At 44.5% G+C, this 16,618-nt stretch overlaps 1 protein-coding gene across 1 annotated transcript in view; it reads right to left on the minus strand.

Annotated features, from left to right (window-relative positions):
• Window positions 1-16,618, minus strand: part of SH3BP5 (SH3 domain binding protein 5) — a 196,307-nt gene that overhangs the window by 165,619 nt on the left and 14,070 nt on the right. The window contains exon 2 of the mRNA XM_069211932.1: window positions 9,739-9,801. Within this exon, the coding sequence (XP_069068033.1) occupies window positions 9,739-9,801 (63 nt within the window). The remainder of the gene's footprint in view (window positions 1-9,738; window positions 9,802-16,618) is intronic.

Genomic DNA, 16,618 nt, shown 5'->3' on the forward strand with positions numbered 1-16,618 from the left:
AGTGTGCAATCTTCCTTTGGTTTATGGGAACAAACAACACTTTACTAATCACAACTGATGGGGTTTGATGGCCTCAGAAAGCTTATCCATCACCCCAGTGTTTGTGCCAGAAGCAGAAAAACAAAACAATAGTTTTCTATCATTTTATTTTTCTGCTTCTGGCACAGCAGTGCAGGGAGGGGCGGGGCTGGACCATGAGAGGTGGAAGGAGGCGGAGAGTGCACTAAGTGCACAAGTGTGTTTGGCCGGCCGTCTGAGGCCGGCCAAACACACATGCGCACTTGGGTTTCTCCAGTCCAGCTGTGTCCACAGCTGGGCTGGAGAAACTGCGCAGACCCCAGGGCTGTGTCTGAGGTTTTGCATGAAAGCAGCGCCAGGATTGCTGGGGAGCCTGTGATGTGTCCCAGCGGTGAATGCTAGGACAGAATCGAGGCGGCATGTGGCGCCAGCGGCGACGGAAAGAGGTAAGTTATTTTTTTAATTATTTTTTTATTCCCTCCCAGTCTACCCCCTCCCGCCCCTGTTCCTGTCCCCCCCACCCCTCCCCTTGAGATTTGTGGCAGCCGCCGCTGTACATTACGCAGCTTTATGGTTTCCATAGAAAACACATCAATGGCCACACAAAGCTAACTCTTCCAATTCATAGGACAGATCAAAAAGTCTTTGTGTATAAGATACTGTACTACAGAGCAGTACATACTATGATTGCTCCAGGATTCCTATTTTTCATCAAACATTTGCGGTAACTGCGAGAGGTGAAGTCCTGAAAGACTTCCAGGCTAAAGTAGTTACCTTACTCTAGGAGAGTAAGAGGTGAAAGGTTACCGGGTCAATCATGACAATGGTTAGACCAGGGGAGGATTAGTATTAGCCAACTACAAAAGACAATATTAGGTGTCTCTTAATAAAGTCTCTTTTCTTAATGTATGGAACAATGTCTGTTCCCATTCTGTCTGGTACTTTGGAACTTACAACTCACTTCTGCATTCAAAGGAGATATCGTGAGCCTGGAACGCGCATGATGACTCGTTACTAAGAACTCCGTATCCGGATGAAAAGAAGGCAGACTAAGCTGGATGAAAGAGAAATATTTACATATTATCAAATAAAGTTTTTGGGTGTGAAGCTCTAATGGTAGAAAAAAGAAGCAAGGAAAACAGTCATGGCATTTGGAAAATCCATCAGTACCGCTGTAGGAAAGGAAGAATTAATTTCAGGAGCATAAAAGATCACGCTTTTATCCATGGAACATCAAAAAGCGTGGTGGCTGGATCTGAGGCAGGCAACAGATAAAAGACTGTGGTGTAATATTTGAAGGAGATGGGAACATTAATACAGTACGTAAAACCAGTACAAAAAATACAAAATGTTATTAAACAGCTGCTAGATTTAAAAGAAATGGATCCTTGGAAGTCCAGCAGGTGGAACAGCCATGGCAAAGAAGGAAACGACCAATGCATACTGCGGTAATCTGCAAAAACCATACAATAGTGGCACGAAATACTAGGCAGTATTGACAAATCTGCTGGAATTATAATGCCAAGGGTGCTACACTTTTTGGCCTCCCAGGTAGCAGCCAGGTAGAAAGAGTAATCCTCTGAGAACAAATTTACTAGCTGATGCAAAGCAGGTGGCAATTTCCCATGGGTGAAGAATAAAACACTGCCAACTTTGATGTGGAAGGCGGGAACTTTTGGAAAAAAGTTAGCAATTTAATGGATCATTCACTCAATGAAATTACTACCACAGAAGTTGAGTGCTTGGTTAAGATATTTTTTGGCAGCAGCAAGACAATTTGCCTCCTGAGGTAGTAGGTTATACGACTCCTGTTCATTGGACAATGAGGGGGAGTTGGTTTGATCAGGAGACACAAGGCCAAACATTGTTCTTTAATCCTAACATTGATCAGATGATAAATATTTCTTGAAAACAGATTAAAAACTGTGGGGCCTATTCACAAAGGCACTCCGAAGTATCTAAAGTAATACTCCTACAGTACACTTTTACATACTCTTAAATGCATTATTGAAATATAAACATATCAAATGGGAATAAAATGTGAATATTCATATACGATTAGAAGAAAAAGAAAGGACTGAAAAAAGGAAGGCCTTCTCTGCACTTCTACTGATAGGGAGTTGGACCTTACATGGCCAGTTCCCAAAGGCATGTAAGACGACATAAAAGAGTACTACTTCCCATACTCATAAATGCTTTTGTGAATCGACCCCTAAAATATTGTGTATATGAGTGGCTACACTCATTCAAAATGTAAACTGTGGAATTGATTTTGTGGTATGTTTTGCGCTCTTCATCTACTACAGGACGGGACCATGCATTTTGGTGCAAAGATTTGTTTTTTCAAATTTCCTGGTGCTGAAGCGTAAAATAGATGTATACAAAAAAAATAAGTAAATTGAGCATCTGCAAAATATACTGGATTAAGAAAAATTCACAACTATGTTTATTTCCCAGTGTGGCAATTTTGATGAGTGTGTGTAAATTATATAAAGGAGTATCATTTTAAATCTATCTGAAACTACAAATGGGTGTCAATACGTGGAGGGAGAAAGTGCTGGAACTATGAAAATCACATAATCTAAAAGTGCAAAATTGGCATCTTCAAAGAGTGGTCAATGTTAAGCAACATACATGTGGTTTCCACACAAGAGAAAATTCCACAGAGCACTTTTCTGATCCCCAAGAAAAGGAGCCAATTAATTGCTCCGTTTTATTTTTATAACTGTTCTAGACCCTTACAACCTGAAGTCAGGAGACAAGATTTTTAAAAAGGTTTGTTTCTTTCAATATTTCCTGACCCAGAAACACGTCCAGTGTTGTTACGTACTTTTGAGAGTAACCCAACCAATTATTAATTTTTTCTCATTTCACTTGGTCATGAGCTAATTCTTTGCCTGAGGGAGCAGCCCCGATTGAGTGTTAATTTTTTGAACGATTACTGAAATAAACTTGGACTTAGAGGCAAAAAAATCCCAAATCCTCTTTCATAAAATCATGATTTAAATTTTTGGGAAAACCCTAAATTACAATGGAAAATATGCCAACATTTGAGATTTTACCTTTGTACTAATTTAGACCTAGGACTGGAAACATGAGTGTTCCCAAGAAAGGGCATGGTGGAGTCCATAATGAATCTGGCAAATACCCTCCAAGGTGGTATGGGTAGTCACAAACCTTCTGACCCTCAAGTGTTGAAATCATTAGGAGTAAATGGGAAAATTGGGTGTGAAAAATAACCATACAACACTTTATTTTCAGTACGTGTGGGAGAAAGAGATTATCCACAAGGAGAACCTTCTCCCTGGTGGAGAAAAAAAGGAAGATGTTTAAAGTGCTAAAGTACATTTCAGCCACAATTTCTTCTTTGAGTGTGTGTCTTGTCATAAGGAATCAGAAGAAGCTCCAACAAATCCACAATTCTTGTTTACACAAGTACTCCTTGTGAATCCCGAAAAAGTCAAAAGTCTATTTGGTATGCTGGAGGGAAACTACCATGAGTTTATTTTTGACCTTTTAAATTTTTGTGAATTGGTCCAATTCATTGAACACCACCTGTGAATCTACAGTTAGCTACCAAACACAGTCAATCCACAAAGGAATCCTCAGAAAAAACATCCCACAAAGCAATACCAACGCCTCAACGAGGATCCAGAAACCTTCCCCTAGTAACAGGCATCAGACACCCTCCCTAACATCATCCCAGACCTAAGCTGAGTGGACCAATCCTCTCAACTAGAACACTAGTCTATACTAAAACAGCTGGAGAAATTCCAGCAGTTCTAACATCAGTGGTGGAAAAGCACGTGATGTCCTACCTACCTCACTCACAATATCTCACTGTTCTATACAATGAGTTCTCTTAGTTACACCATTTAGAAGAAAAACACAAACAACGGAGCAATAGTTTGAGCACTATGAGCTCAAACTCACCTACAATAATAGCAGTTGTTTTCCTACCACTTCCGACCACTTCAAGCATCTGAAACATTCTTCAATGCCAAATTCAACTTCCATCTTAACCGTGCAATCTCTAAAGGTACGCATTTTTATAAAGGTTAAGTTTAGATGCCACTGCTAATAAGTAATTACTTGCTGTCCAACTTTGCTTTTATGTTGTTAACGATGCCATCCACAAGGGGCATCTCCATGCATGACTTCCATTTCACAGTTGTTGAGATTAACCTACAATTCTGGACTAATCACTTTCTAAACTGAGACGCCATGACGATTTCAGTGCTAAAGAAAGAGTCAACAAACATGAAGACACTCTTTATCCTGCCACAACAACAACAACCGAAAACCTTTGCCCAAAAATGTGACTATACAGTGAAAATCCAATACCTCATAATAGGCATGGCTTCTGAGCCTAAAACATTGAGGCAACCATTGTTCACAACGATCTTTAGAAACTCTTCCCACTGCAAAAATACCTACCCACCCCCAATAAAAATCCTTAAACAAACAATTTTGCCAGAAAACTACATAACATGAACAGAGAAAGGAGAAGACTGGAAAAGAATGGGTTTTGCCTAACAATACCAAACCTCAGCAAAGTAGTAACAAGCATTTGCAATGCAACAGGTTTCGCATTTGCTTCAAGCTATTAGCGTTGTGAACTCCTAACCAGACTTTTCTTGCCACACAAATAGAAAAAAAAAAAAAGAGCGCGATCGTGCTATGTAAAGCGCAGCGTGATCGCGCTGAAATTAAAGCCAAAAAAGCGATCGCCCTGGGTGGAAAAAAAAAAGATAAGATAGTGCAGAAACCAGGCTGAAAACATAGAGCCTCGTAAGTTTTCAGTAGTTAGCCAGTGCGCTCAAAGAGGGCTAAACACCTGAAAAGGCATGACATATGCATGCCTTTCACTAATGAAAGCAAGTGGATTTTAAAAGGCAAGCCCACGAACCAATGACAGTGATAGGCGTGACATGTGCATAGTTTCAAGCCCAAAGAGAGATTACAACGGGGCAGAGCGCTTGTGCACTTGACCCTAAAAAGGCATGAAGAACAATGATGACGAGCAGGAGTTCTGGGATTTGGAGGTGACACCTTAAAGCCAGGAAGCTTTCACAATACTTTAGAAAAACATACTATACAATATAGGTAAAAATTAAATGCAGACACAGAAAAACATATCTAAAGCAAATTGTAGACAATCTAAGAGACACTATAGAGAAATAGCCACTAAACTGTTTTAGCCACCACACCAACCAAAGCAATGAACCTCGCTGTCATCTTTGAGTTGAAATTAAGATAGCAGCAGTCTGCCATCCCAGACAAATCTTACCTTCTGCCTCCACCTTCATTTAACAAGCATATGCAATGCAACGGTCTCGCATTTGCTCCAGTTAGAGCTATTAGCGTTGTAAATTCCTAGCTGGACTTTTCTCGCCACATAAATTGAAAATCAAAAGTACAACTTTAGTTGATAAAAGCAGGCCGATTCAAAGCGCTGTGGCCGCCTTCAGCATGAGTGTGAACGAGAGACACAAAAGGAAAAAGAAGTTTGCTCACAGTCAAACATATCGACAATCGTGGAATTATCCATGTAACAGGGTCAGTCTGCGAGGTGGTAGCAAAACCTCCCCAAGGAATGACAAACGTAAAGCATTTACCAATGATAACAAAGGATTTTTGAAAGGCGAGTCCACGAACGAGTGATAGTGATGGGCGTGCGGTAGGCGTGGTTAAAATGCCACAAATAGATTACAACAAGTTGGAAAGTGCTTGCGCGCTTAACCTAAAAATGTGTATACTGAGTAGACTGCAAGACCTACACCATAACCTTGACCTGCTCAAGCTGGAAAGTTAGCGAGGCAAGCTCAAAAATGCAATAGGCACCCCTCTTCTTGAAACCCCATGATACAAGCGCAATATTGTGTGCTACAAACTCACATGTTCCCTGTAAGGTCCTCCTGTCTTCTGTCTGTCACCTTTTGAACCCAAGTCCCTGGGCATCCTTGTTCTGTTTCTGCAGTGTGAGTGACTGAATTATGAGTTCTCTCTGTGCCACAATCAGGATCACTCCTGCTCTGGGGATTCCTACGTATAATGTACTGGTTTTATTATTCTGTGTTGTTACTTTAGTTTTAGGGTCTATATTATGAATCATAAAATATGGTGTTTTTTTGTTTTAATGATTGTTGTTTTTCACATGCATGGTTTGTTTCTGTATTCTGAAGGTCTGCAGTGTTTTATTTGCAGTTCTAGTTGGATAAAAGGAGTATTGAACACTTTGTTGTGCGTAATATGGAAAAAGTGCCACACAAATTACATTAAAACAATTCTGACACTGGCCATGGGGTAGTTTCTAACGTGCTCCAGATATTCAAATGGCTGTTCCGAGCTCACACCGTGGAATGGACTGTAACACGATAGATGCCAATATGGACTCCTACTTAATGTGGGTCCCAACAGACGACCTAAGAGGTGAATTCCTCAATGCAAAATCACATGAGGCCAACATTGTTCTACTAGTGACGTTTTCACCATCTTTAACAAAGAACATTACGAGAATTTTGGTGCCCTTCCAGAGAGAGCTAGTCATCCATAGGCCAAAACTCATGTTTGGGTAAATTCAGTTTTTCCTCTGGCATTAAAATACGAAACTAAAGCTCACATCTCAGACATAAGCAGGATATCGTGTGCGGTCCCTCAGGGACCTTCCCTCTCCCAGTCCAATTCATCCTCGAGCCCCACCCAATGACATCACTGAAAACAAAGACCTAAACTGTGAAACTATGCCAGAGACACCCGGATCCACTTCTAGACTGCAAGAGGAGATAAACAACAAACTGTGATTCAGAAAGTCTTGGCAAATACAAGCTACGATGCACGTCATTGTTCAAACTATGCTGATGGCCAATTGACTCTGCCTCGAGACAAATCAGACACCAGGAATGAGATTCGTAAGCATCACATTAGTACCTCCTAAACTGCAGGTCTTCCTAAAGAAAGCTTTAGCAGACTAGAGACTTCGTGTTATCAATTCTTCAAAAAGGTATAAGAAGTATTACAGACAGAAAGCAGGTTATGGGCCAGCCCCCTTCAGCCATTGGCTTTCATGTGTTTTTCATTGATTGCCATTGCTTGAACCGGCTGTCCATGAAAGCTATGAATGATTATGTTGCCTGATGTGTGGTCCCATTAGGTTTTGGTACCGGGGCATGAGTAGTCCTTTTATTAGACTGCAGATGCAATGTGAGGTGTAGGTTATGCTTCATAGTTACCATCTGATCCTTGATGCATTTAATTTACTGAAACAATAGCATTTTAATTGATGATCTTTTTTTTAGGAAGTGTATGCTGTTTGAATGCCTTATCCTGTCTTAAATACACAACTCTATTCCCGGACTACCCTAAAACATTCATTTGTTTCACTTTGCTGTCATTATAGCAGTTTTTTTAAGAACAACAGATGTGTGCACAAGCAGACTTCATTAAAAATGCAACGAAAATAATAACCCTTTGTCAAAAGTTTCTAATATTTTGCTTCTATGCATACCTTTTTAGTTCAACGCTTACAAAGCAAACTTTATTTTCTGACAACTTTTCATAACACTATGGGCCTTATTTTGAGTTTGGCGGACGGGATAGCCTGTCTGCCAAACTCCCGACAGGGTGGCTGCTGCCGTAGTGGTGACCACACCGCTGGACCTACTAGGTGTTTCCCGCTAGACTGACGGGCAGAAACTGAGGTTTCTGCCAGTCAGCCTAACGGGAAACAGGCAGCAGCATTGTCTCCAGCTCGTAATCGATTGGGTGGCAATGCTGTTGCCTGCAGGGTGCACCAGCACCATCACAATGTTCACTGTCAGCGTTCATCGCAATGGTTCTGGGCAGGGGGACCCCTGCACTGCCCATGAAAAGGCGTGCGGAGAACGAGGCTGTAATCCACAGGGCAGCGCTGCATGCAGCAATGCCCTGGCAGGCTGCGACCTCCGCCCGCCGTCAACCCATCGATCCCGGCGGAGATGGCGGAACCCTGGTGGTCTGACCATCAGGGTCTTAATGGGGCGGTCCTGACCGCCACCACAAGGCTGGAGATCTTAAGACTGCCAGCCTCATAATAAGGCCCTTTATATTTTAAAGGAAAGAATAACTCTAGTAATGCAGTCTGTTCAGCAAATGGGCCCTACACCCAGCCTCTGTATAGTCTTATGGGATGTTGTTGGTTTATGGGATTTCCTTTCTAAGGAGGACCACTATGAACAACCAAAACTCTTACTATAAAAAAAAAAAAAATCCAGACCTATTGGCTTTACCAATGGCTGTTAACCATGTCATATGTACACAAAAAGAGAGCAATGGGAATGTTGCTAGCCCACACCGCCTCCCTATAGAAATTGTATCACCACTAATGGTGTGGGGTAGTAGGAATTGAGAGTTAGACTAGGTCAGTCTTTCTTCAGTGATGTTAGTAAGGTCACTGTATATCCTCAGGTCGAGAAGTCATAGCTGGAAAAATGTCCAGGCTAAGGGGTGCTGTGTTGCCTATAGGGGGATGGGGGATTTCCCTTCCGGACTAGGTGGTCTCACACACATAATAGTGTCTTGCTTCATCATATGACCACCTAGCCCCACCCAAATAAGATGATACTACTTGGGCGGACTCAACCTCGTGGTTAAAAGAACCCGAGGGAGTGCTGAAATTAGACTGGCTGGATAATTACATTGATCCAGAAGGGGTGAATACTAAAAATACCAAGCATGTCACCAGTAGCTTCTGCTAATTTTAATGAAGGTGCATGCTGGTAAGCCTAAAACTAAAGGGGAAAGGCTCGTAGGAGAGTAATGTCTCTTGGAGTCTAAAAGAAAAAGTGGATGACCAACATGTTTCTGCCCTCGCTCAGTGCTGGTAGGTCAGGGGCATTCGTCAGGGTTGGAGCACACGCAGTAAGTGGGGTGCTCAAAAAGTGAAAAACTTATATGGCCTACCTGAACGGGTAGTTCACGGTGGGGTAGGCCCCAGGGTAAGGGGCAATCTGCCTCTGGTCTGGCTAGTGCGGGGGGGGGAGTTTCCCTTGTAGTCACACTCACTCCAAAGGGAATACCAAGGAGGGTTACCTACATGCCGGAGCCAGGCCGCTCATGCCGGAGCCAGGCCGCTCTGGTTAACCATGTCAGCCACACCTTGAGCTATCTGTCCTTGTCTGACAGCGGAAATTTCAAGGTGGCATTGACCTTAGACTGTGAATTTTTTCTGAACTTACGTTTGGAATCTAGACACTAAAGGTTGAGTTTTCCTCATTGCACTGTCGGACAATTTTGGTGCAAAATCACTCAGTAAACGGCCAGGGTGCTAGCTGATGCGGAACATCTACTTTTGTTGTATATTCCAATTTCAAGTAGAACGAAGACAATATATGTGAATTAAAGATTTTCAGAAAACTATTTAAAAGGATTTATATTTAAGATTTGTGTAAATCCTAGAAGAACATTCACGCTGATGCCAGGGGGCTTTAGTTGTCTAACATCTACAGTGAATATGTGGAAAGACTCCTGGGGGTGGAGGGGTGCACAATCTCTCCTCCAACCATTAACACATTTTTCCCATTGGAATAGCGCGAAGCTTTCCTGCCAATAAGGCTGCAGTGTCCATTAATAGAAGTTTCAATTACCTACAGCTGTTCCAGGCCAGAGCTGGGCCATGTGGCCTATCGCAGCAATCAATCACGCTGCAAAGCGCATGCGCAGATATTAAGGCAAGGTACGTACCTCGAGTTCCGTTTCCCTTCGGTTTATGTCATCCGTGGACTGGTTCAGCTTCTCCAGCTCCCCCTTAAAATAAGGAAAACATAGAGAGTGTTAGTGAAAGTGAAATCAGACACCCTGTGCAGCAGGACCGGGCTGGGATCCAGACATTTTGTTCTACATTTTTTGCAGAGTAATGAAGCACCCCCCTAAGGAGCCAGGCCCCTGGCTGGAATTTTAAATGGAAACAGAAACGTAGAAATAGATCCCAGAAACACCCCTTGAGTTTTCCAAAGGTTAAAGGTCAACCTGAGAAGGCCAGACTGCCCAGGCTGTATTTTGAAAACAGAGGGCAAGGTTTTGTTTATTAATGCTGCCGAGGATCACTCTGGCGCAGAGATTGTTGGGCAGACGCCGCAAAAGAGTCACTATTTATGAAAGAGGCATTCGCAAACCAAGACGTTTAGCACTGCTAAGCTGTTGTGATTGTTACAATGTTTTAAATATTTTTTTGCAAACAAATGGCACAATAAAATGAAGCATGGGCACTATATGCTTGCTATAAAAAAAAAAAAAAAAAAAAAAAAGTCATTTGCGCCCATTTTATTTGTGATGCTTTAAAAAAAGAAAACGTTCTTTGTGCCGTGCACTGTTATTGTTAATATTTGTGACAGAGTCAAGAATAAATCACCATCTACTCAAGGCAGCCGCAATGTTACAATGTTACAATGTCAAACAATCAATCAGGAGTTTGTAAAGCGCACTAGAGGGGAGGGGAGGTGCTCCTACTGCTCAAACAGCCGGGTCTTGAGAAGTTTCCTGAAGGTAAGGGGGTCCTTTGGTCTGTTGCAGGTGGGTGGGAAGAGTGCTCCATGTTTTGGCGGCGAGGTGTGATAATGATCTGTCACCGGTTGTAGTTCTGGGGACGCATGGGGCGGTTGCGAGGGCGAGGTCGGCAGAGCGGAAATATCAGGTCGGGGTGTAGAAGGAAAGCAGTCTATTGAGGTATTCCGGTCCGGTGTTGTGCAGTGCGTTGTGAGCGTGGGTGAGGAGTTTGAATGTGATTCTCTTGTTGACTGGGAGCCAGTGCAGGTCTCTCAGATGGTCTGTGATGTGACAGTGGTGGGGGATGTCCAAGATGAGGCGTGCAGATGTGTTCTGGATGCGTTGCAGCCTCTTCTGGAGTTTGGCCGTGGTTCCTGCGTAGAGGGCATTGCCATAGTCCAGTTGGCTGCTTTCGAAGGCTTGGGTGACTGTTCTTCTGGTTTCGGTGGGTATCCATTTGTAGATCTTTCGGAGCATGCGGAGGGTGTTAAAGCAGGAGGAGGAGATGGCGTTGACTTGCTGGGTCATGGATAATGAGGAGTCTAAGATGAATCCTGGGTTGCTTGCGTGGCCGGTGGGAGTCGGGGCGGCTCCGAGAGTGGCAGGCCACCAGGAGTCATCCCATGCGGAGGGGGTGGAGCCAAAGATGAGGACTTCCGTCTTGTCAGAATTGAGTTTGAGGCAACTGCTCTTCATCCATTCGGTGATGGCCTTTGTGGAGGTTGGTCTTGGCGGAGTCCTTGGTGAGGGAGAGGATCAGCTGGGTGTCATCAGAGTATGAGATGATGTTGAGGTTGTGGGATCGGGCGATGTTAGCGAGCGGGGCCATATAGATGTTGAAGGGGGTCGGGCTGAGGGACGAACCCTGGGGTACGCCGCAGATGATTTCGGTCGCCTCCGAGCGGAATGGGGGAGGCGGACTCTGGGTTCTGCAAGTGAGATAGGAGGTGACCCAGTCCAGGGCTCTGTCGCGGATTCCTGCATTGCTGAGGCGTGAGCGTAGGGTGTGGTGGCAGACGGTGTCGAACGCGGCTGAGAGGAGCAGGAGGATGAGGGTCGCGGTTTCGCCATTGTCCAGTATGGTTCTGATGTCGTCAGTGGCGGCGATGAGGGCAGTTTCAGTACTGTGGTTGCTGCGGAATCTGGACTGGGAAGGGTCCAGGGTGCAGTTCTCCTTGAGGAAGCGGGTTAGTTGTCTGCTGACAGCCTTCTCGATTACTTTTGCCGGGTAGGGGAGCAGGGAGATAGGCCGGAAGTTCTTGAGGTACTTTGGGTCCTCCTTGGGTTTTCTGAGGAGGGCGTTGCTCTCGGCATGTTTCCAGCTCTCCGGGAAGGTGGCAGACTCAAAGGAGCTGTTGATGATCTTCCGAAGTTGGGGTGCGATGAAGGAGCTTGCTTTGTTGAGGATGTGGTGAGGGCAGGGGTCAGATGGAGAGCCGAAGTGGATGGTGTTCATGATTTCGATAGTGTCGCCGTCGTTGACGGGAGTCCAGGAGAGCAGGAAGTTGGTTGAGGGATGAATCTGTGTTGTTGGGGGTTGCCGGTGAGGTCTGGGTGATGAAGCTGTTGTGGATGTCTGCAATCTTGCTGTGGAAGTAAGAGGCTAGGGAGTCGCAGAGGTCTTGGGATGGTGGGATGGCGGGATGTCGTTGGAGCTAGGATTGGAGAGTTCCTTCCTGACGTTGAAGGGCTCCTTGTGGCTGTGTGCGTTGTTGTTGATTCGGTCTTTGAAGGTGGTTCTCTTGGCGGCTGGAATGAGTTCGTGGTGTCTGCGGGTGGCGTTTTTGAAGGCTGTGTGGTTGTAGAGTCTGATCTTGGTGCCACTTTCTTTCGAGTCTTTGGCAGGTTGCTTAGATTCGTTAAGGCTAGCGGTAAACCAGAAATCCTTTCTGTCGGTGCGTCTGTTGGAGGGATTCTTGATTGGGGCGAAAGTATTGGCACAGGTGTCGACCCATTGCCTGAACTTGAGGGCACCTGCATCAGTGTCGGTGGTGTCCATGGAGAGAGTCACGATAAGTTGGTCTTCGGTGACCTTGTTCCACTGCAGTGGGGGATCCGTTGTGGGTGGTGGTGTGTTGTGGGTTTCTTGAAGGAGAAGTGGATGCAGCGGTGGTCTGTCCAGTGGAGTTCGATGGTGTGGCTGAAGGTGACGTGATTGCTGGCGGAAAAAATAGGGTTGATTGTGTGTCCTGCGGAGTGGGTTGGTGTCGTGACGAGCTGTTTGAGGTCGAGGTTGGAGAGGTTGTCGAGCAGGGTGGCGGTGTTATTGTCACTGGTGTTCTTGAGGTGGAAGTTTAAGTCCCAGAGGAGTATGTAGTCAGTGTATGCGAGAGCGTCAGTGCTGATGACGTCAGTGATCGAGTCGCTGAACTGCTGTCGGGGGCCTGTAGATGATGGTCCCTCGGAGGGTGGTGTTTGAGTCAGTGTGGATCTGGAAGTGCAGGAGTTTGGCGGTGCTGAGGGTGTTTACGGTGCTGGTCATGATCCTGAGGGTGTTCTTGTGGACGATGGCAATGCTTCCTCCTGGTTTGTTGGAGCAGTCCCTGCAGGTGATCTTGTAGCCGTCTGGGATGGCTATGGCGATGTCAGGCGCTGAGGAGGGGTTCATCCAGGTCTCGGTCAGGAAGGCATCGTCTGGGGAGGCTGAGTCGAGTAGATTCTATAGCTCTACTGCGTGCTTGTGGACGGAGCCTTTGTTGAGGAGGATACCTCTGAGATGGTTGCGTCCTGCCTTGGTGGGTCGGTCTGGAGAAGGGACCGTGGGTGGTCTGCGGGGAGTCTTGAAACCAGGCGGGAGAGCAGCTGGTGTTGAGGGTGGAGCCAGGGGTTCTGGTGCTGGGTGCCATCCAGGTGCGGATGGACCCAGACGGGTTTGCCAGTGGCGCGGCTGCACAGAGGCAGTGGGGCAGTAACGGTGGAGAGAAGGGAGGGGAAGAGTGAAAGTGAGAGAGAGAGCGCTCGGAGTGAGAGAAAAACAAGGAAGAGAGTAGGGAAGAAAAGGAGCACAAAGGGACAGAAGAGCAGAGAGCAAAGCAGAGAAAGGTGAAGAAAAGGAGGAGAGAGGCAGAAGTTAGCCCAGAAGCAGAGCTCTCCCACTAGACAACAGGGATGAGGCACAGGCAGAAGCCTGCGGGTGGAGGAGGAGCACCTCGAACTCCTGACATGGGTCAGGAGTTCAGAGGAACCAGGGAAAGGACTCTACTTGCAAGGTGGAGCCAAGGGAGGCAGAGCAGTGCACTTTTTTAAATGTCACTTAGATATTTTAGAACATCATGTCTGAAAAGGGGAACAGAAAATAAGTCACCATTTAACTGGACACCAAAAGTGCAGGAAAAAAATTGTATTTAAAGTTAATAGAAGAAAAAACAAACTGAAACATGTTTGTCACTGAAGGGAAATTAACTATTTTTACCTGGATGTAGGCAGGTTTTATGCAGTACTTCAAGCTGCAGGGAATCCACTGGTTAAAGGTGATTGACCTAATGCCCCATTCTGTATGCTGTAGTGGGCGGCAACAGAATGTCTATGACAACTCCCTCATCTGCCTAATTTCTCCCTCCATTCTTTTACGTCTCTTCTCCAGCTTAGTGCGAGGAAGCTCACTTGCGAGTGACAGTGCGCTCTGCAAGTGCAATGTTCATTCATTCATTCAATTTAACAGGCTAATGGATAAAGCCCGCTGACCAAAAGCCCCTCTATGAATGTTATATATGATTTTTTTTTAAACAAGTCTGGAGATAGCTAAAACTGCCTAAAAGCCCAAAACTAAAACAAGCATTCGCAAAGCCAATAGGTCTCTCCTAAAGCAAGGGCTACTGGCTTTGCCTGTGTTTAGCCATGTTTCACACTAGTGTGGCTGCTGTTCAGCATGGCTAAAAAATTGTGGTAAGGAGTGAAGTGGTGTAGCATAGGGTGTAGGGTCATAGAGTGGAGGGTTGTAGAGTGGCATGAAGTACAGTGTTGTAGAGTGGAGTGGAAGGTCATAGAGTGGAGTAAAGTGGAGTGGAGTAAAGTGGGGTGGCGTACAAATGAGAATAGTGTCACAGAGTGGAGTGTCACACAGTGGCATAGAGTGGCATAGAGTGAGGGACAATTGAGTGAAGTAGAGTGGAATGTCAGAGTGGAGGGACAAAGTGGAGTGTTGTAGAGTGGAGTGGCACAGAGTGAAGTGGTGTGAACTGTCGTAGAATGAAATGTCGTGGCCTAGAGTGAAGTAGAGGTGGGTGGGTGGAGTGGAGTAGAGAGGAGTGGAGTAAGGTGGACTGTGCATGGTGTGGTAGCACACTGCCATTACAGACAACACATTTTCAATTAAAATTACCATTACATTTGCACATACAATTTTACTAATAAAATTATACAGTGCACCAACAATAAGGCGTTGAGATGGCATCACTTAGTGTGTGGATTTGTTGTGATCATATTAAAGTATTTGTTTCCACCACACTTTAAATTTACAACAAATGTGCTTGGTTTGTGCTTTCCTAATTCCGAAATATTCTAAAACATTTGCACAGCTCATTTACAGACATTTACATTTTGTTATGTGCTAGGAAACAAACCTTTCCTTTTCAAGATTGTCACATAAATCCTCTTACTTTGCAGTCAGAGAAAGAAAAGTAAACACTAAGATCCTGGAAGACAGAGCCTGACATTTGACCTCTGTCTTTGAATGCACAGCAAGTGTGACAAGATAAGAACAAAATGTATAGGTGTGTTTACAGAAAGTGAGCAACCGTGGGAGAAGACAGTGATCAGGCTATGCTCAATAGGATAATACTCAAGCTGGACCTCTTAAAACAAATAAAGCCATTGATTATAAAGCAAGCTACAAATCACAAAATCAATGATGAGCAATGGCGGAATGCATTCCCAGGGAAGCTTTCAAAATGTCCACAAGAAGTCTTTATGCTGTTTGGTAGGCTTTGACCTAAAAAGGATTACTATTTAAACTGGGAGAAAAGAAAAGCAAGAACTGTGCCCCAAAGCACTTGTTTTCCTACATGGCATCACCTGTTACAGTAGTAGCGTGAGAATCATGAAGTTTTTTTAATGAAAAGTTTGTTTGCAGGTATTTAATTGGTATGAAGTGGAAGTATTAATAACTTGTGTATTAGGATCACGTGGAGTTACGCATCTCAAAACACAGGCTATCAAATGAAAACTCCACACAGCTCACGTATTTGGGATTACTTATCAGCGATAAATCAAAGAAATGTCAGCTTTTTAGGCAGCAGAAGGATGTAGCTTAAAGTTCACTATTCTTGTTGTACATTCTTAAAGGGCCACAGAATGTCAGAAGGTATTTAGGTTTGTCGTCAGCAACAGATCACATCCTTTCGCTAACACACTGTCCATATCCAAAGCCCTCAGACAACCAATGAGAGTTTTGATGCTAATTTGCAAGCTTGCACTATTGTTCGTCATGCGGACAACAGGTGATCAGAAATCAGTGTACCTGCATGGATCTCAGTGGATTTGTGATATATAATATTCAGTACCCCATAAGGGAAGGATGTGGTTTACAATAATTTACTTAATCATATTTTGCAAAGGACTTCCTTGTCGTCCGATGATCACATATGAGGTGTAGATCCTTTGTGTTAGCAACCTCTCAATAGATTTATAAATGTTAAGATCTCATTCTCTTCAGCAGGTCTTTTAAACATGGATGTGTGATAAACACTTTGTTCTTGGATAAAGCATATGGGTTCCTGCTGTACACTTCTATGACTGTGCAGCATGTAAAGATGACCCATGGCCTTTTTACCATGCATTCTTTGCCCTCAATACATTGGTGACACAACCTCATAAATACTCATGCTTGCTTTCACAGATGGTTTTTTTTTCTTAACTATGGTAGTTTACTGCCCTGGTTCTGCCAATGCTTCCGACCTTGTAATACCGGCGTTACCAAGTCACTGCCAGTCATTAATTCTGGTTATCACTTCCGGGTAGAAAAATGAAACAGGAAGTGGAAAGGAACAAAGAAGGAGTCAAGAATGGAAACTGGCGATGGAGGGAAGGGGCAAAGTAATTTGGGTATTGGGCGACAACACAATACTGGGGCTGCCAGGGA

This window comes from Pleurodeles waltl, chromosome 10 (genome assembly GCF_031143425.1).
Source record: "Pleurodeles waltl isolate 20211129_DDA chromosome 10, aPleWal1.hap1.20221129, whole genome shotgun sequence".
NCBI classification, from domain to species: Eukaryota; Metazoa; Chordata; class Amphibia; order Caudata; family Salamandridae; genus Pleurodeles; species Pleurodeles waltl.